Source organism: Rana temporaria, chromosome 4, assembly GCF_905171775.1.
Source record: "Rana temporaria chromosome 4, aRanTem1.1, whole genome shotgun sequence".
Taxonomy (NCBI): Eukaryota; Metazoa; Chordata; class Amphibia; order Anura; family Ranidae; genus Rana; species Rana temporaria.
In genome coordinates, this window is record NC_053492.1 from 309,697,553 (window position 1) to 309,721,257 (window position 23,705).

The window sequence follows — 23,705 nt, forward strand, 5'->3', positions numbered from 1 at the left end:
CAGAGAAAAGGCATTGAAAGTCATTGATTAAAAAAAAATTCGTGGGGATCCCCCCAAATTCAATTACCAGGCCCTTCAGGTCTGGTATGTATATTAAGGGGAACTCCACCCCAAAGTTAAAAAAAATTATGTGGGGTTCCCCCCAAATATCCATACCACACCCTTCAGGTCTGGAATGGATTTTAAGGGGAACTCCACCCCAATTTTTTTTTAAAAATGGCGTGGAGTTCCCTCCAAAAATCCATACCAGACCCTTTATCCAAGCACGCAACCTGGCAAGCCGCAGGAACCTGAACCGTACCAGGCCACATGCCCTCAACATGTGGAGGATGCTTTGGGGGTCTGTGACCCCTCAAAGCACCATGTCACCATGTTGATGGGGACAAGGGCCTCATCCCCACAACCCTTGCCCGGTGGTTGTGGGGGTCTGCGGGCGGGGGGCTTATCGGAATCTGGAAGACCCCTTTAACAAAGGGGAGCCCCAAGTCCTGCCCCCCACCCTATGTGAATTGGTAATGGGATACATTGTACCCCTACCATTTCACAAAGAAAGTGTAACAAATTGTAAAAAAAACACACAGACACCGTTGAAAGAAGTCCTTTATTAAAAATAAAAAAATAAAACTAAAAAAAAGATTCCAGCGGTGGTAATCTACTCTCGGTCTCCGCTCCAATGCTGTCGGTATCCTACGATGGGTGATCTCCTCTCCGGCGTCCAGCGATAAGATGATCTCCTCTTCATCCAGGTCCAGGATCCAATGATGAGATGTCAGCAGCGTAGCACATCATGTCTCCACCAGAGACACCCCTGGAATGTTGCGGCGGGAGCCAGTGACGGCTCTTATGTAGCTGAGGGCGGGGCCACCCGTCACATGGCCCCTTCCCCCTGTGACGCAAGGGGAAACCCAAGCTTTCCCAGTGATGTGCGGGTGACCCCGTCCCCCTCTGATGTAACGCAGGTTTCCTGTTGCATCAGAGGACCTGAAGGGCCTGGTAATTGAATTTGGGGGGACCGCCACGCATTTTTAATTTTTTTTTGTATCAATGACTTTTAATGCCTTTTCTCTGTATTGCCGGGAGTCGACAATTCATTATAGCCGCAAGTGGTTTTAAAAGACTATTTTTCCTTTTAGAAATTACATTTTGTGCAGGGACAGTTCTAAGCACGGGAAAGAAGCACTATTTTACAGGCATACTATACACCCCCCCCCCCCCGGTACGAAATTTAAAGGAATATTTCAGTTGTATTGTTTCACTTTAAGCATTATTAAAATCACTTCTCCCGAAAAAATTGCCGTTTTTAAAACTTTTTTTGCATTGATATATGTCCCCTGGGGCAGGACCCGGGTCCCCAAACCCTTTTTATGACATTAACTTGCATATAAGCCTTTAAAAATAGCACTTTAGATTTCTCCCATAGACTTTTACAGGGTGTTCCGCGGCTTTTAGAATTTGCCGCGAACAACCCAAATTGTTCGCTGTTCGGAGAGCAGAACAGAATGTAGGGCCCCCTCTTCCTCCCCCACCAGCCGCCCTAAGTTCTGTTTGCCGCACCTTAATCTGTTTTTAAACAGTTTTCTTATAACTCCACATTATCTATCATTTTGATGCTCCTGAAGAAGCGCAAGGTGCGTAACATGTAGAGCCTAGAACATTCTTTTCATTGCTTTCCCGTTATATTAACTATGCTCCTGGATCCATCATTATAATGGAATGATCTCATTCATCTCCAAGTTTCCATGCAGTTGTTTATTGGTTATATAAAGTAAGCTGCACTTTATTTTTCATATTTGATTTATAAATGTGGATTTAAAAAAAATTATAGACTTTCTATGTTTACAATAAAATTTATATTTTTATATAATTTGTTTGGTCATGCCTAAAAAGTCCAAGCCTTCTGTTCAACCTTTTTGTCTAAAAGTATCTTTGTTCTTCTACCTATGTGGAGTAGGGATGAGCTTCAAGTTCAAGTCGAACTCATGTTCAACTCGAACATTGGTTGTTCGCCCATTACTACTAATCTATTTTTAGCAACTTCCCTCCACACAAATTTCAGGCTGGTTTTATCTTGGTTGACAGAGAACTTGTCAGAAGTTATCATGCTGATAACAGAACAAAGAAACAGCAGAAAGACTCAGGACTTAGTGCTTTGGAGAGCGATAAGAAAACACTACATATATATGTACTTGGGTCAAATTTCATGAATCAGATTTACATCCACTTTAAGTTATATTCTAGTTTTATATATCCTTGAGTTAATTAAAACCTTAATATTTGCTCTATTTCTAGATGGAGTTGATAAAGAACATTAGTACTGCTGAGCAACCTTATTTATTTACTCGACATGTTCACTTTCTTAACTTTTCAAGGTAAGTTGTGTTGCTAGTAAGATTGAATTATATAAAAGAAAACTATTTTATGCACTTATTTCGTTTTTTTGTAGTACGTTTTACAGCTCTTTACAAAAAAGGATAATTCTTTTACACCATATTCTACTCTCTACCCTCCCAGGCATATGGTCAAGGAGGTGCCAATCTGCCTGTTAGCTGCTTGTTAAAATTTAAAGAAGAACTGTCACATTGTATTAGACCTTGTAAGGACCAATTACCGTATATACTCGAGTATAAGCCGAGTTTTTCAGCCCCATTTTTGGGCTGAAAATGACCCCCCTCGGCTTATACTCGAGTCAGAGTCCATTGCCGTGCCACCTCACTGTGCCCATTGCAGAATCCGATCTGTGTACCCGAGTCCGTGCAGTGTTAAAAACTCACGCTCCTCCTTGTGCTGTTCCGTGATAGGCGGTACAGCGGCGGTTTCCCAGCAAACACTGTATTCAGTGTTCTGCCTATCACGGACAGCCTCTTAACCGTGATAGACGAGAGAACGAGAGGGCGTCCATGATGGGTGGTATACTGAACACAGTGTTTGCTGGGAAACCGAGTGTTCCGCCTATCACTGAACAGCACAAGGAGGAGCGCAAGTTTTTAACACGGACACGGAGCACGGACTCGGGTACATAGATCGGATTCTGCAATAGGCACGGTGAGGTCAGGCGGCACTATTTTGAGAAATTGTATGCTGTGTTTTGATGAGTATGTTTTATTTTTCCAAGCACATTTCACCTAAGAAGATCAGTGAGTGAAACCAAGAGTTTTTGCTTCAGGGTCATTCTGTCAATGGTAAAATCACCCTAATATTATCAGGGAGGGTTTTGGTAGCATTAAAGTATTTTTTTTCCTATTCATCTGGCAATCCTGCCAGTGATACACCACCTGTCCTAGGGTTACAATGAATACTCACTCTACTGTATCTTTGGCGTAGACAATGGTTGTCACACTAGGCTGCTTTCCTTATTTGAACTACAAGAACATTTTCCTCTCCCTATTATCATGGAACAGCACAAGGAGGATCGCATTGTTGACCCTCTTTTCCGCTTACAGTAGCTGCTGCATTCTCACCCTCGGCTTATACACGAGTCAATACGTTTTCCCATTTTTTTTTTTGTGGTAAAATTAGGTCCTCTGCTTATACGCGGGTCGGCTTATACTCGAGTATATACAGTAATTAAATTTTCTGTTATGTTTCCTTTATAGCGGTAATAAACCCTAAAGTAAACCTTTATTAAATCGCAGCTTACTAATTCTTAGATGTCATGGCTACTAGGGTTGTCCCGATTGTACTTGTACTCAGGGAAAATGCTCCGATACTTTACCGATACCTGACTCTCCCTCCATGCTTCTGTGTCCCCCCTCCATGCCGCTGCCGTTCTGCTCTCCCCCTCCGTGCCGCTGCTGTCCTCCATTCTGCTCTCCCCCCTCCATGCTCCGTGTCCCCCCTCTGTGCCGCTGCCGTTCTGCTCTCCCCCTCCATGCTGCTGCTGTCCTGCTCTCCCCCCTCCATGCTCCGTGTCACCCCTCCGTGCCGCTGCCGTTCTGCTCTCCCCCATCGTGCCGCTGCCATTCCGCTCTCCTCCTCCATGCCGCTGCTGTCCTCCATTCTGCTCTCCCCCCTCAATGCTCCGTGTCCCCCCTCCGTGTCCCTGCCGTTCTGCTCTCCCCCTCTGTGCCGCTGCCGTTCTGCTCTCCCCCTCCGTGCCGCTGCTGTCCCCTGATCTGCTCTCCCCCTCCATGCTCCGTGTCCCCCCTCCGTGCTGCTGCTTCCCCCCTCCGTGCTCTGTGTCCCCCTCCATATCCTCCTCAGCCCCCTCTGTCAGGATGGAGAGCGGCGGTAGGAGCCGCTAAACCCGGCTCCTACCTTTTCCGAATGAACAGAATCAGTGATCACTGACTCTGTCCATTCATATGACTGAGCATCGTAAACTGTGTTTACAATGCTTCAGTTTATGAATGGATAGGAGCCTCTGTCTCCTGTCCATTCATTTCCAGTGCAGCTGAGAAAGGGACTGGGGAATCTGTGTCCTTAGTCCCTTTCTCTGTCTCAAAGGTGAGATATCAGGGGTCTGTTATGACCCCTGATATCTCACCAAAGCCCCCCAACAGGGCTAAGAAAAAAAATGGCAATAAATAATAAAAATAATTAATTGTAAAAAATAATACATATTAAAATAAAAAACACACTGACACATCCACCCCCCCCCCCCAAGAAAGCATTGTAAAAAAAAAAAAAAATTGTGAAATATTTAAATTGTAAAATAAAAAAAAATACTGACACATGACATAAAAAAAAAAGTATCGGGAATCAGTATCGGCGAGTACTTGAGAAAAAAAGGCTTGAAAAAGTGCTATCGGGACAACCCTAATGGCTACATCTTTCTTTTATTTTATTTTCATCTGGTGATCCAGCCAGTAAATCATGTTTTTTTTTCAATGGAACAAGCTCTCCTGCAAATGTAGCAATTTAGAGTGTTGAGACAAACCATTTACCACTGACAGTGGTGCTAACAATGAATAACTTTAAAGCGGAGTTCCGGCCACAATTTCACTTTTTAAATATAAATACCCCTGTAATACACAAGCTTAATGTATTCTAGTAAAGTTAGTCTGTAAACTAAGGTCCGTTTTGTTAGGTTGTTACAGCATTTAGACACTTTATAAAATAGAAATTGACTGGGGCCATCTTAAGTGTGGGCATCATGACTGTATGACTTCCTGGATTTCAGCCTTGCAGATCTCGCAGATGCTCAGTGCTGCACAAGCAGTGTCAGATCAGGTTTCAGCACCTGTGCTGTCCAAGTCACATGATTCTTTGAGACTGGGGAGTGCACAGACTCCTGGAAAGTTACACCCACTACATTCCCAGGAGTCTGTGCGGTGTAGGTTAGGAAGCATTAAGCACCTAGGTGCAGGAAGTGGGAAGATTAATTATTCTGCCTAGCAACAACACTTTGAAAGCATCTAAAAAAAAAAATTCGTAAAGGACTAATGACATTTTTTTAAAACTACTGATGTAATGTTATATTTAGGGTTGTAACTGCATTTGTGACTGCAGTGTGGGGGGTAGGGATGAGGTGTTGACATCTTCTGATCATTGGAGATCAGGCAGGTTGTTATCCTAGCACAGGTGGAAAACTGACCACGCTGGAATGGAGGTGCTCTCATGCCTAGCGTAGTCAGCTTCAAATAGAGAAGCAAGGGAACTGGCAGGAATTGTTGACATTTTACCGAATGAATGCAATGCAAACAAAACAAAACAGGATACTTGTTAAAGCGGAGTTCCAACTGCAATCAATATTTTTTTTTTAAACCTTTCACAAGCATTTACAATGGCATTGTAACACTCAGGTCTTCTGTATAATTTGTCCCCCAATGTCCGGTTTTATCTGTTAAAAGAACTTTGATAATGCAGTGGTGGCCATTTTCATTTTTCTTGTGGGTATGTGAAGCCCACAAGCATCCTGTTCCGGTATACGGTGCTGCTGAGCAAGCAGCAAGCACTGCCCGTTCTCTCCTCGATCATGCACATTGAGTCATTCTCGCAGTGCCGTCAACTACTAGGTTGCCATCACAACGAGCAACGGCGTTGGAAGTGCCCGCCCCTTTGTGATGGCAACAAAGCCCTCGGCGCTGCTTACTGACTCCTGGGAAATGATGACACCCATCTCCCAGGAGCAGTAACGGGCAGAGGCGCAGAGGGAAGTGACGTCAGGAGCCAAGGAGAGGAAGGAGGAAGATTTCAAGGGACCACATAGCAACAGGCATTAAGAGGTGAGTAAAAAGAAAAAAATATCCAAATGTTGGATGTGGATTATTCGGCCTATATTTTTTTTAAACTTTGTAAGCTTGTTTATGAAGAAATATATTCCCCCTATATTTACACAGTTACTTTGAGCCTGGCATCTTCCACATCCATTTTATCAAGTAGCTTAAAGTTGAAGTTTAATGTCATAAATAAACAATTTTCCTGAAACGCCCTTCCCTTTCTGATCATGACAAAACTTTTTTTTAATAAGCTTCTCTTTGTTTTAAAAACTGACCTTTTTGCAACCCTGATGATGGAATCACAGGCTCCCTGCAGTCCCTGTGTTCTTCTGGAGTCCTGGTTGTGTGGGAGGATGGCTCAACACACACTAAAACAAAGCTTAATACAGAAGTGCCAGTGTGAGGCCTTAATAATGTGAAGAAATATATCAGTAATCTCAGTAACTCTAATCACAATTGTTTGTAAGCAATAAAAATGTATTCTGAGATAATGAATACACCATCACTGCCTAGCATTGATGATCTATGATGCTCAAACTCATAGCTGAATTCCAGCCTTACCTTTTTTTTTTTCTGGTATAGGCAGCCTGACTCTTCCTGTATTCACACCAGTTTCTGCATCTTTCCTGCACACTTTTCTGCCTTCATTGCTGGAGTGGGAAGCAAAAGGAAGTACCTTCCAACTTCCTCATCCCAATGACTTCCAATCATAAGAAGACCTATGGTACCCTAAGCTCCTGACAATAGCCTGCCCCTTACTGCGATTGGCTTCATCTATCTGTCAAACTTTTTATCTTTCTGCTTGTGTATGTAGACCTAATTAGTATTAACACATCCATTGAATGAGTGTGCTCTTAGGGCCTTTTTACACAGCATTCTGATCAAGTCCATCTGTCCGTTTTACAGGGGGACCTTTTTTAAACATAGATCACTTTTTTAGTGTTTAGATGCCCCCGCATTAACTCTTTTGCTGCCAGCGACAGCGCAGAGTTTTACACACACTACCGATGACTGAAGCCACTGGGCGTGTGTGTATATCTGACATGCCAACTGCAGGCTGTCAGATGAAATTGATTCAGTGGCCACTGATTTGCTTCCAAACCTCCCTGGTAACGGGCGCGCCCCGCCATGTTTCCCGGGCACTGCTTGCCATCTGTGGGCCTGGGACTGGCATGGTCTGTGCCAAAGGGCAGAGGGGAGGAAGATGAGCAGACATGCGTCTGCTGCCCTCCCCTTCTTCTTGTTGACCTGGAAGCGACGCGTAAAACATAATTAATAAAAGACTGCTTTGGTATTTTCAGGCGGCACGACTTGCCCAACTCTCCACATACTTAGATTTCTTGCTATGGGTCTCCCCCAGAGAACGACCCCCCGTACTCTCCCCTATCCTTTCGCAAACCCTCTCCCTATGGGACAGGCTGAAAATCGAAACTTCTCTAACCTCTGAATGTCGTCCCCTAGCCCACATCTTCAACAACCCAGACTTTACCCCGGGCCGAGACATCAAATCCTTCCAATGGTGGTTGGACAAGGAGTTGTATCGAATCTGACATTTTTTACGGCCTCGGGACCATTGACTCTAAAATTCTGAGAGCGACAGCTAGGGACCCCGACCTCGGAACACTTCAGGTTTAGCCAGATACAACACTTTCTCCACAAAATGTGGAAGGGGAAACCCATTCCACCTCTCTTCACAGCCTACGAGTTTTGGTGCGGACAGGCCACGGAACAGAGGGGTGGAATCTGTTATCTATCAGTCACTTGCCCGACGGGTCTGCAAAGCCCCATTTATGACAGCTTGGGAAAATGATTGCCAAATACAATGGGATCTGGAAACATGGTGGTCCTTCTTTTCTGGAGCCTACAAGGGGATAAGGAATGTTTCCTTAATTGAAGCTAACCTCAAAGTGATGACTTTGCTACCTCACCCCCGCCAAATTAGCATGCATGTATCCCTCCACGAACCCTCTCTGCTTCAGAGGTTGCAAAATGACCCACATCTGGTGGGAATGTCCCAAAATTAGGCTTTTCTGGAAAAGGATGTTTAATCTATTTCTTAAAGTGACAGACCTTCAGATCCCAAGAACTCCCGAGGTAGCCCTCCTTAATGCTTTCTATCCCAAGACTCACAAATTCATCCGCAATTTAATCCACTTCATTTTGTTCGGTGCCAAGCTGACGATAGCTAAGGCTTGGAAACAGCCCAGGGTTTCCTTTTTAGCCTCCAAAAACAAAATCTCTTGGATCATGTTCCTTGAAAAAATTTACGAGCATTTTGCTTGATTCTAAAGATCGGTTTGATTCCACCTTGGAGCACTGGGCCCATCATATGGGCATTGCCCTCCGCCCGGGGATTCTGGCATAACAAACACACAGTTACTCTGCACGGCTGGGTTGCGCCCTGCTGATTGGCTCTTCCTCCTCTCCCTCTATTCTCTTTTCTGTTCTGTTTCCCTTCCCTCCTCCTTTAAGTATGTATTATGGCCCCCACTACAATCGAATTGAAATTGTAGACTAGTTACCTCTTGGTAATTGGGTCATGGGCCCCCCCCATCGAGACATATAGGCTAGGTACCTAAACCACTCTTACAATCACAAAGTTCATGGTTGGCCCATGATGACGGTTACACTCCGGGGTCACAGGGTGGCTGTCCTAGCACAGTGTATGCCCACTTGGGGTGCTGGGACGGTCTCACTGGGATCCTGGAATCTGGTATGATAGAGGTTTGAGAATTAGGATAAAGGTACTGCGTTAAGATTTTTAGCCTTACTATTTTTCTTTTCTTTTCATATCCTGCTAAAAACTTTTGAAAGTAAAAAAAAGTATGTATCAGGTACGCTAATGCTATCACCCAAAATTTTATGAAGTGAATTTTGTTCAAATGACATACTATATATTAACAGGGTTGTAGTAAGTGTAATAATATGTTTTATTGTGTTATGCTTTAGTCCTAACTCAGTAAGAGATTTATTTATAATAGAGTAACAGCGAATATTTTACATGTACCCAGACACATTGTTGTATCTATGTATACATCATGTACATTAATAAATAATTTGTATGCAGTTTATTACTGTATTAGCAATTTGGATCACTGCAACAGAAACACATACCTTTCTAAGTGTAAGATAAACGAATACTAAAAAAAAAATTGAATTGTAAAGTGAAAAAAAAAACACATTTCTAGGTACCCCTTTCACTTACCCCAGCCAGCATAGCCGGTAAATAATTGAATGCAGTGCAATCTGCACAGCATTAGATTCTTTGGAGCCCAGGTGAGACGTCACCTAAAATTTTTTTGCAACCAAGGAATCTTCAACTGCCATGATGCTGCACATGTGATCAGTTATGACACCAGCCATTGGATGGTTTGGCAGTTTGGTTGAGAGCACAAACCATGTGACAGTTACCGTAACTGTTTTGTGAAACTGTTAATTTAAAGTGGAGTTCCACCCATAAATATAACATTACATCAGTAGTTTTAAAAAAAAATGTCATTAGTCCTTTACAAATTTTTTTTTTTTTTTTAGATGCCTTCAAAGTGTTGTTGCTAGGCAGAATAGTTAATCTTCCCACTTCCTGCACCTAGGTGCTTAATGCACCGCACAGACTCCTGGGAATGTAGTGGGTGTAACTTTGCAGAAGTCTGTGCATTCCCCGGTCTCAAAGAATCATGTGACTTGGACAGCACAGGTGCTGAAACCTGATCTGACACTGCTTGTGCAGCACTGAGCATGTGCGAGATTTGCAAGGCTGAAATCCAGGAAGTCATACAGTCTGGCTTCATGATGCACACATGATGGCCCCAGTCAATTTCTATTTTATAAAGTGTCTAAATTCTGTAACAACCTAACAAAACGGACCTTAGTTTACAGACTAACTTTACTAGAATACATTAAGCTTGTGTATTACAGGGGTATTTATATTTAAAAAGTGAAATTGTGGCCGGAACTCCGCTTTAATGGATTTACTTCCACTTTCCACTTTGTAAAAAAATATATTTACTCCCAAGCACATAAAATCCCTCCCCCAAAAATTTGAGCCCTCCCCCACCCCCACATATCCAAACGTAAATGCACACATCGTGGGCACCTACACATGAAAATGATGATTGTGATACACTTGTTGCATATCGCCGTAAACACTGTAGTGAGAGCAATAATTATAGCACCTCCTTTGTAGCTCCAAACTGATGACCTGTAGGGCCATCTTTTCATGCAGTTTTCCTGCCCAGCAACCAGAAGTCATATTTTGTTTTAAGCCCAGCATGCTCTAGGAGTACCCATGAGGCTCTGTATAAGCACCATTATTGGAAATTCACTGTGCCTTGTGTCCTCTACTTCCCTCTTTTCCTCTTGTCTCCTCTCCTGCTGCTCCCCTGCCTTGTCTCTTGTCTCCTCTTCTGTCTCCACTGATTGTTACTGGAGTGTCACTGCCCTCAGCCCCCAATGACTTCATGTGCCATGCCTCCCACTTTTCCTGGTTTATTGATCTCACAACCCCCAGTACTTTCATTTATTACACCACTGTAATCATTTCAGTTCTGTGTGTTGCAATTCTGTGTGTTGTACTGGCAGAAGGACATTCAGCAATGGGGAACAAAAGTAAATGAATATAAGCAAAGCTAGGCTAAATGCCCCTGGACACACTGTAGGGGAGTGTCATGGTGTAGATTGAGCCATGGGTAATCATTACATGCCTCCCAGGTGAATTTAGGAATGAGCTCCAAACACACCTGGAAGCATGTATTATAATTTCATGTGCAAATGGTCTAAAAAGGCAATGCAGAGGTCTATGAATGCCAGGACATTTTTCATAGGTCTAAGACTTGCTTTCCAGAAGGAGGCTTGGTGTGCATGTCCAAAACAAGTACTTTAAAGACTTTATCACAACAAATATTGTATTCTAATCACAACATGTGGTAATGAATGCAATCACTGGGCTCTATTTATTTTCTTTATAATCAACTTTTGTTTTAATTTTCCACATTAACAGTCTATATTATATAAAAAGAAAGGTAACAAGAACATACAGAAAGAATACAGTGGATGTCACAGTTACATATATATTTATGAATTGGTGTAGATCAGATCAGTCGCAAGATGGCAGTAATTCGGTAACAATCAAGTATTCTACTAGCGTTGTCCCGATACCGATACTAGTATCGGGACCGATTCCGAGTATTTGCGGGAGTACTTGTACTCCCGCAAATACCCCCGATACCGAAATAGAATACTTGCAAACCACCCCCGCGTCGCCGTTACGCCGCATCAAGCCGCTGTTACGCCGCGTCCCGCCGCATCCCCGCTACCGCCGAATGGGTAATATGGGCGGGGAACATTACAGCTTTCATTTGAATAGCTGTAATGATTCGCGCCGCGTATAGACACTCCCCCTTGCTCGGGTGAACTGACCAATCCTGAGCAAGGGGAAGTGTCTATACGCAGCGCGGCGCGAATCATTACAGCTATTCAAATGAAAGCTGTAATGTTCCCCGTGCGTATTAACCAGTCGGCGGGATGCAGGTAAGGGGGACATGGCTGGATATGGGGGGGAGACATGGCTGCATGGGGGGAGACATGGCTGCAAATGGGGGATATGGGGGGAGACATGGCTGGATATGGGGGGACATGGCTGCATGGGGGGGGGGGGCATGGCTGGATATGGGGAGAGACATGGCTGGATATGGGGGGAGACATGGCTGGATATGGGGGGGAGACATGGCTGCATATGGGGGACATGGCTGGATATGGGGGGAGACATGGCTGCATATGGGGGGACATGGCTTCATATGGGGGGACATGGCTGGATATGGGGGGGGCATGGCTGCATATGGGGGGACATGGCTGGATATGGGGGGATATGGGGGGGGAGACATGGCTGCATATGGCAGGAGACATGGCTGCATATGGGGGGACATGGCTGGATATGGGGAGGGGACATGGCAGAATATGGGGGGGACATGGCTGCATATGGGGGGACATGGCTGGATATGGGGGGACATGGCTGCATATGGGGGGGACATGGCTGCATATGGGGGGGACATGGCTGCATATGGGGGGGACATGGCTGGATATGGGGGAGACATGGCTGGATATGGGGGGGACATGGCTGCATCTGTGGGGGGACATGGCTGCATTTGTGGGGGGACATGGATGCATTTGTGGGGGACATGGCTGCATTTGTGGGGGGACATGGCTGCATTTGTGGGGAGACATGGCTGCATTTGGGGACACATTTAAAAAAAAGTATCTGTATTCGGTATCGGCGAGTACTTGAAAAAAAGTATCGGTACTTGTACTCAGTCCTAAAAAAGTGGTATCAGGACAACCCTACAAAGTACATTGGAAATATACAATGGAACTGCCTGTCTAGTAATAATAGTGGCAAGTAGATAAAAATGTGTACCTGAACCTGTGCTCCTGCTCATATCTGTGATGCACTTTTAAAGTCTTACAGCCAAGTGCTCCATTAGACCCCAGGGGATTGGAACACAGCTCTCTGGGCACAGGGAAGGCCTGTAACCTGGACTCCCTGCATCAGATTGTATCCTTTCAGAAGCTGGATGTTAGCCACTTGCCGACCGTCCCATATTAAAATGCTAGCTGCCATAACTCCAGTATAGTTTTTTACTACGGGCGGTTCTGTGTAAGAGAAAGGTGGTTCCATAGGTGGATTCACTGCAGGATCACTTTTAGAAGCGGTGAGAGAGGTGCGATCCGATGCAGCCAATAGCCGGGCACTAAGTGAGGGAAAGATGGCCCCCACTCGTCTCTATGCCCATTGAGGACCGGAGCGCCCTTTGACGTCACTTTCGGTTTTCAGGCCAAAACAAATGTTTTTTTCTTCTCTTTTGCTAAAGGTAAATGAGAGATCTGAGGTCTTTTTAAATCCAATATGTCTCAATAAAGAGGACCTGTCATCCTTATTTCTATTACAAGGGATGTTTACAGTCCTTGTAATAGGAATAAAAGTGATGATAAATAAATAAAGGGATAATGTAAAAACTAAAGACGGGGAGGTTGAACGGAATGGCGTGGGGGGACATATTTTGTTCCCCTCTAAGCCCCTGCAGTGCTTGAAGCCAGCAGGAGAGGCAGAGGAGGGAAGCCGGCAGCTCAAGGGTAGCTGGAGGGGATTGGGTTTGTTAAGGGGAGGTAGGATTGGTGTGAGGGAGGATATTGGTGCTGGGGGCGAAGGGGGGGTTGAAAGAGATAAGAAGAGCAGGGGAAAGCTTTATTAGAGGTAGGGGAGCGGTAGGAGGTGGAGAGGCTGGGGACCGGGAAGTGTCAGCCGGGGGGGGGGGGGGGGGGCACCTCTGAGGTGAATAACTGATCAGCAGATTGTAATCCACTAATCAGAGCTATAGGTATAAGTTTATGGTCACTGAAGTGAAATGAGGTCCATACAGCGTTACAGACCGAGTCAGCTGGAAACAGTGCTGTAGGTCTGTATGCCGTACGGACCTGACAGTGAAAAGATTAATGATCATAGCTATATGTCTCTTTTTCTTATTTGCTACCAAAGAGTAATAGTAAACTTTGTACTAATCAAAAATAGCACACATTTTCGAACAAAACTACTGATTATGAAGCACTACACACATAACAATTGAATTGCACATGGTCGTTTACGTTGATTAACTATATTATTCGGTTGGTATGTGCTATATTTGGGGATCAGTTCTAGATAATATATCTAGTTATCAAAGTAAAAAGTGCATGGTTCTCTTGTCCACAAATAAAAGGAGTTCACAGCTATCAGCTATGGAAGAATTGGCCATTGAATAGTAGTTGAAAAAAGAAAATGTTGTAGCAAATATTGTCTTAAATGTAATTTTGATTATGGTATATGGACCACATACAATTTGTGCACAGAAATATTTCTTCACATGTACATTAGAGGTCTGAAACATCAGACTTAAGAATATGCAGAGATTTCAAAGTATAAACTCAATCCCAAAGAAAAAAAATTTAAATCTTGCGAGCTACCGCCAGTATATACAGTATCAACTCCTATCCGGATAGCTGCTAACATTGATCGCGTCCCATAAGACGGTGCAAAAAAAATTTATATGAAAAGAAAATGCTGCGCCATCTTAATAATGGCATATGTGCCCTAATAAAAGGACAAAAAATAAAGCGTTTTAGTGCATATACACACTGAATATGTACCATGAATGAAATTAACATAAAGCATATAATCAAACATCATACATCTTATCTTAATAATAATCCAAACACATGCATGAGTGTGTAAAGTGACCCAGTGAACTAAAAGTGCTATGTGCAAAAATGTATACAATAGAAGAAAATCTTGTGAATCAAGGATAACATAATTAGATAATGAAGTCCATTCCAAAAATAGTCAAATCTTGTAATGGTGATTCAAACGTGTTCTCGTGTCCACACAGGTGCTCCCCCATTATGTGTATACGCTCACCTCAGAAGGGGAGGGGACAGGACGATGCAGGAGACAGCTGGTCTGTCTCAAGACGGAGGGACACACTATTTTGGCGATTTGGCTTTCTGTAGAGTGGTGCACTGAAGCACCTGGCAAATGTAAGTACCTTGGAGAGGGGCTATTGTTCATCAATAAATATAAAAACAAATGTAAAGGGTATCACACTATCAAGTAATATATATGTTTTATATGGATGTGGAGACAGCGCAGCCAAGGGTCCCATCACTAACACTGAACCCAGGGGTGGTTCATATGCATGCACTGACTGAACTTAATTGTGAGGTCACACGCTCTGAGGTGAGTGTATACACATAAGGGGGGAGGACCTGTGTAGACACGAAAACATGTTTGAATCACCGTTACAAGATTGGACTATTTTTGGAATGGACTTCATTATCTAATTATGTTATCTTTGATTCACAAGATTTTCTTCTATTGTATCATTTTTTGCACATAGCACTTTTAGTTCACTGGGTCACTTTATACATTAATGCATGTGTTTGGATTAATAAGACAGCATGAATGGTGTTTGATTATATGCTATTAATTTGATTAAGGGTACATATTCAGAGTATATATACACTAAAACACTTTTTTTTTGTCACTTTAATATGGCACATATGCCATTATTAAAAAAGCGCAGCATTTTTTTTTCATATATATATATATATAAACTCAATCCCTTTGCATAATCGTGGATGAACAATGGCAAATAATTGAATCAACAATGCATATATGATGGGGCACATAAATCGGTAAGGGCAATGTGCCTTTATCACAGCAGCAAGTCACACATACTGTTCCAAATTAGAACAAATATTTCCCTCCACAGCAATTCTATAGTGTCACATGCTGTTATGTAGCATTGCAGTATAATTATAGGAACACTATTATGTCTGTATTTCCTGTATGGCCAATATCTAAATGTGCCTAATGCCTCATCAAAGGCTGCAGCGTAGATATGCAATTCAAGAATAAAACAAACATTTCCTCTTATAGCAAAAATGTAGTATCACACGCTGTTATGTTGCAATGCAATATATTGTAGGAACAACTAATGTGCCTGTAGTTCATATATAACATATATTCAGATGCATCCAGTATTTAGTCTAAACTACCACAACTGCAAGATTTTGCTATGGGGCCGATACTCCCATATCACTGACACACGCTAATTGTTGCTGTAAAGAAACTCACAGCAGATGGGATATAGACAGCTTGATACAAAGGGATCCGAGTGTGTCAGAAAGCGAAAGCCACACCTGGAAGATTATAATCTGAGGCCATTGTTGTAGAGATGTTCCATGTAAAGTATTGATCCATGTCCATCAGTGCATGTTAGATAGAACAGCCATTTGTGAGAAAGCAGGCCTTTTGACCATCGACAAGCATGCTTACATCTCTGACACATGTCACTCTAATGGCGTCATCAGAGGAACAGTGTCTCTGAAAAGGGTATTTCCAAATCCACTATACTCATCCCATCTGTGTCTCCTCACAGCTCTTTACATCTTGCAGCCAGTACTGATATGGCTGTACTAGCAACCTGAAGGAGCAATAATGCAACACCCGTGGCCATATGAAAGTGCCCAGGCCTAGTGGTTGGCTGCTAGGCCTAGGCATAATCTCCAGGGAGCAGTTGATATGCTCACCCAGCTTGGAATACCAGATATTGTTGTTGGCTGTGCAGGATCAATGAGTATAAGGCTGGGTTCACACTACGGTTTTCCCGTCCGTCAGCCGCATACGATTTATATGGAAAACCGTATGCGGCTGAAACGGACGGGAACGTATGGAACCGCACACATGTGCGTTTTCCATTAACATTAATGTTAAAGGAAAACGTATGCGTTTGCCATACTGTTTTATAAACGACCGCAAAACCGTGGTTGAACACGGTTTTGCGTACGTTTAAAAAACGTTTTGCCAGCAAATCGTACGCACCCGGATGCATCTGAGTGCATACGATTTGCAATGCATTCTCTATCTATACGTTTTCCCGTCCGGGCCCGTACGTTTTCAATACTGAAATCGTATGCGGCTGACGGACGGGAAAACCGTAGTGTGAACCCAGCCTAAGAGGGTCAGGATTTGCCTTTTGCAGAGACACTGGGGTCGATTCACTAATGTTTACCATATGCGATAACTTAGTTACCTGACTCATTTGCATAAATGATTATCATTAAAACGGAGACAGAGTGTATAGAAGGCAGAGAGGTTGCTGAGAATGGGCCACTGTGGGAAAAGGCAGAGTAAAAGCGGATGATAAAGGGAGATGTGGTGGAAGGAGAAGCAACAGTTGATTATGTGATATTGGGAGAAGCAGAGAAGGCTTTCTTTCTGCTTGAGGCTTCTCTCACTTTCCCAGTCCTTGATCAGCTCAAGATCTGCCTGCAGTACTGCCAGTGCAATACTGCAGGTAGATCTTGAGCTGATCAAGGACTGGGACAGCGAGAGAAGCCACAAAGTAGATTATCATAAATGGGGTGGAGATGGGATGCAGATCAGGGACAGGGGGATGTGAAAAAAGTGAAAAAGAGAGGATGAACACAGACACATGATAGATGTGGCCGAGCATTAATGTATTGTAAAAGATTGGAAGTGAGAGAGGTAATACCTTAAATAATTGTTTGTCCTGATGCTTGGAATAGATATTTCTGGATCTTCGGCAGATGGCAGAAGTGAGGTAGGTATATTAGGTTTTTTGATAATCAGAAATATTTTCAAATTTTGTATGATCATGCCCTTCTGGAAGGTATCCTCGACAAAAATAATGAACTCTTTCAAAAAATCTTCTGTTGCATCTGCAGTAGATCTTATTATCTAGAATTATTTTTGCCTCAATAATTAAGTTTACCCTGTTCTGAATCACAATGTCACCTCCTTTATTAATACTTCTAATGATGATACTTTCATTATCTGTCAACTTTTTGATTGATTGCTCTGTGTTCAACCTTAATTAAATTATAAAAAGGTGGTCCTACGTTAGTATGCAGACTGAAATCGGACATAACAAGATTTTAAAATGTTTGAAATAAAATATTATCTAGTTTGTATTAGGAAAGAAGTTAAAAAGGGTTTTGAAGTCTTTAGTGATACATTTTACATGAATTTCCACTTAATTAAATATCTCTTAATATGTCAGTTTCCTAACAACATTTTGGAGAGCTTAAAGTATATCAAAAATGTTCAGGAGAGTGCTTTCTTATTGAGATAAAGGTTGAAGGTCTTCACTGTCTCTTAGCCTCTTTCCGGTGGTGTAATTGATCTCCTGCCTTATAGGGACAATATCCGGTACAGGTCGCTATCAGACTATGGGATTGATTTACTAAAGTCAAATAGACTGTGTACTCTGCAAGTGCAGTTGCTCCAGAGCTTAATAAATGTGGTAAAGCTTCACTTTGAAAACAATACCCAATCACGTGCAAGAAAAATAAAAAAATAAACATTTTTGCTTGCATGTGATTGGATGATGGAAGTCAGCAAAACTTCTGCTCATTTACTAAGCATTGGAGCAACTGCTCTTGCAGTGTTAAACTGCACTTTGAAATGTGCACAGTCTATTTGCCTTTATTTAGTAAATCAACCCCAATGTGTAGCAACATCAACAGCAGAAAATGTATTGCAACATACAGGGGTTAGGCAAAAATCTGGAAACACTACACGTTTTGTGAAAGTGATGACATGTTTCGCGGAAGTGATGTAACATTCTTTTGCTTTCACTGTGTGATGAGGCACCTTGCTATAACAGGTAGGAAGCCTAACTTTTGTCATTCTATGCGTGCATTGCTAGTAATACGGCATCATGTCAGAGCTTACTGAGTTTCAAAGAGGGAAAGTTGTGGTTTGCTGCTTAGCTAGTGCCTCTGACGATAAGGGGGAATAAAAAATAGAGAAAAAAAAAACCTATAAGGTATAGGTGGAACAAAGAGGGAGGAAGGAAGAGGGTCTGGATCAGGAGTAGGGGGCATGGGGAAGGTACCCAGCTAAGACCCGTAATTCCTCCAAAAAGGAAGATCAACCAACGTCCCGAGAAAATAACATGTCTCTTTGATGGAAAGAAGCTGGTTATTTTTTTTTTCCTTTTTTGGACTTAGAGGGGGAAAGCGTAGTTTACTTTTGGATGTGGAAGAAGGGAGGTCTGAAAAATTAACTGGTGAGGTAATGAGTTGTGATATGTCACTGATCAAACCTTCCTTATCCTGTAATTCTTCAATTGGTGGACCAGATTCCACATTTCTATTGCTTGCCATTTTCTCAAATCGAGTCGCTGTAATGGTATTGGCATAGACAATTGATCCAGCTGTTAGTAGATCAGTATTGTCTCTTATGCGTGTTCCTGATTGTGGGTTATGCTCAATGGACCTTTCTTCAGAATATGTGCATGCCGGCTCCAAACAGTACAGTGTGAAGCGGTGGCGCTCCCTCTAGAGGAGTAAGCTTATTTTCTTGGTGCCCAGAATATAGTGGCACTATATCATGCGAGTTGAACTAGATGGACTTTTTTTTTTTTTTTTCAACCTAACTATGTAACTATGTGACTATGCTTTTTTTAAATGTTTAATGTTTCTTTTTGATGAACCCTTTCTTGTGGTCTGGCTGTTTTTATATGGTCCTGATCTAACCGGAGGAAAGGAGCTGGTGGAGATACAAGTGAGGAAGCAAAGGTTCCTGCAGGCAGGAAGGATGTAAATGGATAATCATCCATTTACATCGATCTTTAAAGAGATGCATTGATGTCCGTTTCTCACGGACAAATGAAAAACGGGCAAACGGTCCGCATGTGTGAAAGGAGCCTAATACCCCTTACACACGATCTTAAATTCCGACCACGTGTATGCTACATCGGACTTTTGCTGTCGGAATTTCTGCCAACAAAAGATTGAGAGCTGGTTCTCAAATTTTCCACCAGAAAAAATTCCTATCGGAAAATCTAATCGTCTGTAGCAATTCACACGTGCAAAATTCAAACGCATGCTCGGAAACAATTCGATCTTGGATCGTCATAGTGTTGTACGCAGGGCTGTGGAGTCGGAGTCGAGGAAATTTTGGGTACCTGGAGTCGGAGTCGGCAAACAATGCTCCGACTCCTACTAAATTTAGATTGGAATTAAAAAAAAAAAGCAAGTTTAAATGTCCCAATTCACAAAAAGTTATAATTAATGACTTCTCTACTGTAAGAATAAAGACCAATGCATGCAGTGCCTCACGTAACCGCAAAACGAACATGTTAAGTGACCGTGAAGAAGCATGCTTTTCATGTGCTTCACTATATGGCACGCAACGCACAATTAGGAGCTGCAATACTTATACTTTCCATAGTGTTGTGTTCTGCTTTTACAGGGAACGCATGTTAGAGAACCAGTAAGTGTCCAAATAAAAAAAATTCCAACAGGAGTTTTATAAAGCACTAAAAGAAGTTGAAAAGTATGATCGCTCATCAAAACTTACTGTTGAAGAAGCCATCCTTGTTTATCCAGAGATCGTTAGTGATGTGGCCAGAATAGTTACTGCAATGCCACCCACCCAAGTCAGTGTCGAAAGATTATTTTCAGCCCTAAAAATAATAAAGTCTGACTTAAGAGCCTCTATGAAAGAGGATCTGGCAGAGGCAATTCTCTTCCTTAGGCCCCGTACACACGACCAGTTTCCACGGCAGAATTCAGCTTCCGACCGAGTTTCTGGCTGAATTCTGCCGAGAAACCCGGCCGTGTGTACACTTTCGGCCGAGGAAGCTGACGAGGACCTCGGCGAGGAAATAGAGAACATGTTCTCTATTTCCTCGTTGTTCTATGGGAGAACTCGGCCCGCCGAGGTCCTCGGCGGCTTCAGGGCTGAACTGGCCGAGGAACTCGATGTGTTTGGCAAGTCGAGTTCCTCGGCCGTGTGTACGGGGCTTCAGAACTCTACATTGAATTGATTTGCATTTGCTAAGCCTATAACTACATTTCAAGATTAATATAAACCATTTCTAGGTTTTACAGATTTTGTTTTTGGTTCATTATAGATAAGCTTTGTTTTTGTTCTAAAACAACCAAATAATGTGGTTTGTATTTTTGAACTGGTAAAGATCCTGTTCCTGATGTTTATGCCTGCTGCTACTATCCAGCCACTTGATTGATTAAAGCGGTGGTTCACCCTTAGAGGGCACTTTTTAGCCTTAGATTCCTGCTCGTTTTTACTAGGGGAATCGGCTATTTGTTTTAAAATATGAGCATTACTTACCCGTTTACGAGATGCATCCTCTCTCGTCGCTTCCGGGTATGGGCTGCGGGAATGGGCGTTCCTTCTTGATTGACAGTCTTCCGACAGGCTTCCGACGGTCGCATCCATCGCATCACGATTTTCCAAAAGATGCCGAACGCCGGTGCGCAGGCGCAGTATAGAGCCGCACCGACGTTCGGCTTCTTTCGGCTACGAGTGACGCGATGGATGCGACCGTCGGAAGCCTCTCGGAAGACTGTCAATCAAGAAGGAACGCCCGCTCCCGAAGACCCATACCCGGAAGCGACGGAAGAAGATGCATCTCGAAAACGGGTAAGTACGGATCATATTTTAATACAAATAGTCGATTCCCCTAGACCGAACGAGCAGGAATCTAAGGGGAAAAGGGGAAAAATGTAATAAATGGGTGAACTCCCGCTTTAATATTTTTTTTTTTTTATAAAACTTTGTTTTCATTGTGTTTGTCTTTTGCTTAAACTGTGCAATACAGTAGACTGTTGGCTTCTCAGCCAGTAGTCCTGTGGTAGGTTGCGTTTCTTTCCCTCAAGGAATGTATAAAATACATTTGCATATTAATACAGAGGAGTCGGAGTCGGGGGGTTGGAGTCGGAAGTACATAAAACTGAGGAGTCGGAGTCGTAGTCGGAACATTTATCTACCGACTCCACAGCCCTGGTTGTACGTCACCACGTTCTTGACGGACAAAAGTTCCGAGAACTTTTGTGTGACCATGTGTATGCAAGCCAAGCTTGAGCGGAATTCCGTCGGAAAAAACATCCAAGGTTTTTCCGACAGAAAAGCTGATCGTGTGTATGCGGCATAAGACTTTTCTTTTGATAGATGGTCATTTATTTCTGGTGTGTGATTCAACACATTGGGGTGGTGAGCACTGGAGACAAGTTTTGTGGAGACGCATTTATCCTTAGAGCACTGTGCACATTTAGAACGCTGATGATGATTAAAGAGAAGATTTAAAGGGGAAAACTGTATTAGTTTTATTTCATTTAATTATGGTTTACATATATTATCAGCACCAATTGGCACAGGTGCTGATAATATATCTAATATATATTGGCACAGTAAGATTTTTTTTATTTTCACTATAGTGATTCTTTTTTTCCCCCCACTTTATTAAAGGTATATACAGTGTATGTGTGTGTATATATATATATAGATATAGATATAGATATAGATATAGATATAGATATAGATATAGATATAGATATATAGATATAGATATAGATATAGATATATAGATATAGATAGATATATATATATATATATATATATATATATATATATATTTATGGTCGTTACCCTCTGACCGAGAGATATGTGGATCACATAAACACGCGACAAGAGTTACAACATAAATAGACCTGAAGTGTGCCTTGGTGGTCTGGTCAGTATGCCAAGAAAAGGGGGCATACCCAAGGTAAGTAATGGGTAGTTAATTGAAGAAGGACATGCTGAGAAGTGCCCTGAAAAAGGGAAGGGCGGGAGGGTGTCGAATGCGATTGAATGCGCAGACTCACGGACATGAGGTGAGCTGGGAAGAGTCGGCCCAGTGACGTGTAGTACTGCACACTGAACCGACAAAGAGCATGTGTGAGTGGGCTGCTTAAATACCCTCCGGGCTCCTCCCATAAACTCAGGCCACCATACTGGCCTTCTTATTTATGGTCGTTACCCTCTGACCGAGAGATATGTGGATCACATAAACACGCGACAAGACTTACAACATAAATAGACCTGAAGTGTGCCTTGGTGGTCTGGTCAGTATGCCAAGAAAAGGGGGCAAAAGACTCAGATAGGGAAATAGTTTATATTGATTTCTTGTATTTATTGAGCCAGCTTGGTAAAGGCTTGTGCCATTCCTTCATGAGGATTTGGGATGTATGTGGCAAAACAAGGAGACTTCCATCAGCCTGGTATCTTGATTACGTAGTCTGGTACTCCCTGTTGGGAGGCAACTGAGACTGCTCCAATTCGGAAAGAATGTCCAGAGAACTGACTGGGGTTTGAAGCCCAAGTTACTTAGGAGGATTCTGACATGCTTGACACACTGGCTGACACTCAGGGAGCTGGTTTAGAAAGGGTAGCACTGAGCTACCATCAGATTGGCTGGGTAGATGGAGCAGTAGTGGGTCGAGCACCGTCACTGGGCGTCAGGCGTTGTCAGTCTGAAACAGGTTGATGTCAACCCCAGGGGCCTTTTTGTTGCGTTTGCAGACTGTGAGAGTGTAGTGGTTCGAACGCGAGTCGGGTGGCGTCGGAGCAGTGTGTGACTGCCGGAGCCGCTGACTAAATTCACTAGGTTGTAGGGAACTGTAGAAGGCCTGGTAGATGGCTGTTGGGTGACTAGACTGGGCAAAGCCCTAAACAGGGAACGAGTAAGGATTTTAGACATGTCCCTAAAGAGGGGACTCTTGAAAGGTAGGCGCTTGCCACTGACTACAGGTTGGTGCTTCTGTATGCCCTGTAGGAGGGACTTGACTGCATGGGCTCGAGAATACTGACGTTTACTGGGGTCCTGCAGGGACAGGAAATGCTGGATGCCATCTAGATATGGCGTGATAGTATTGAGAAATGGTCAGCTGCATGTGGCAATACGATATGAAGGCTAGGATGTGTCCAACGTTGCCTATTGCTGCTCCGGGGCAAGGGGCCAAAAATTTGCGATTAGTGTTCCAAGCAGTGTGATAGGCCTTCAGTGTGTTGCGTGCCAAGGAGTGGTTAATAAGTTGGATTGCGTTGGCGAGATGCGACTTCAGTCCATCGTCAGCAATGTCCATGGTGGGACAGGGATAGTTGTTGGGTCGGCTCCAGGCTCTTGCTGGAAAAAACATCCATTCCAA

At 43.1% G+C, this 23,705-nt stretch overlaps 1 protein-coding gene across 1 annotated transcript in view; it reads left to right on the plus strand.

Annotated features, from left to right (window-relative positions):
• Nucleotides 1-23,705, plus strand: part of UST (uronyl 2-sulfotransferase) — a 437,794-nt gene that overhangs the window by 288,101 nt on the left and 125,988 nt on the right. Inside the window, exon 4 of the mRNA XM_040350590.1 lies at nt 2,290-2,369. Within this exon, the coding sequence (XP_040206524.1) occupies nt 2,290-2,369 (80 nt within the window). The remainder of the gene's footprint in view (nt 1-2,289; nt 2,370-23,705) is intronic.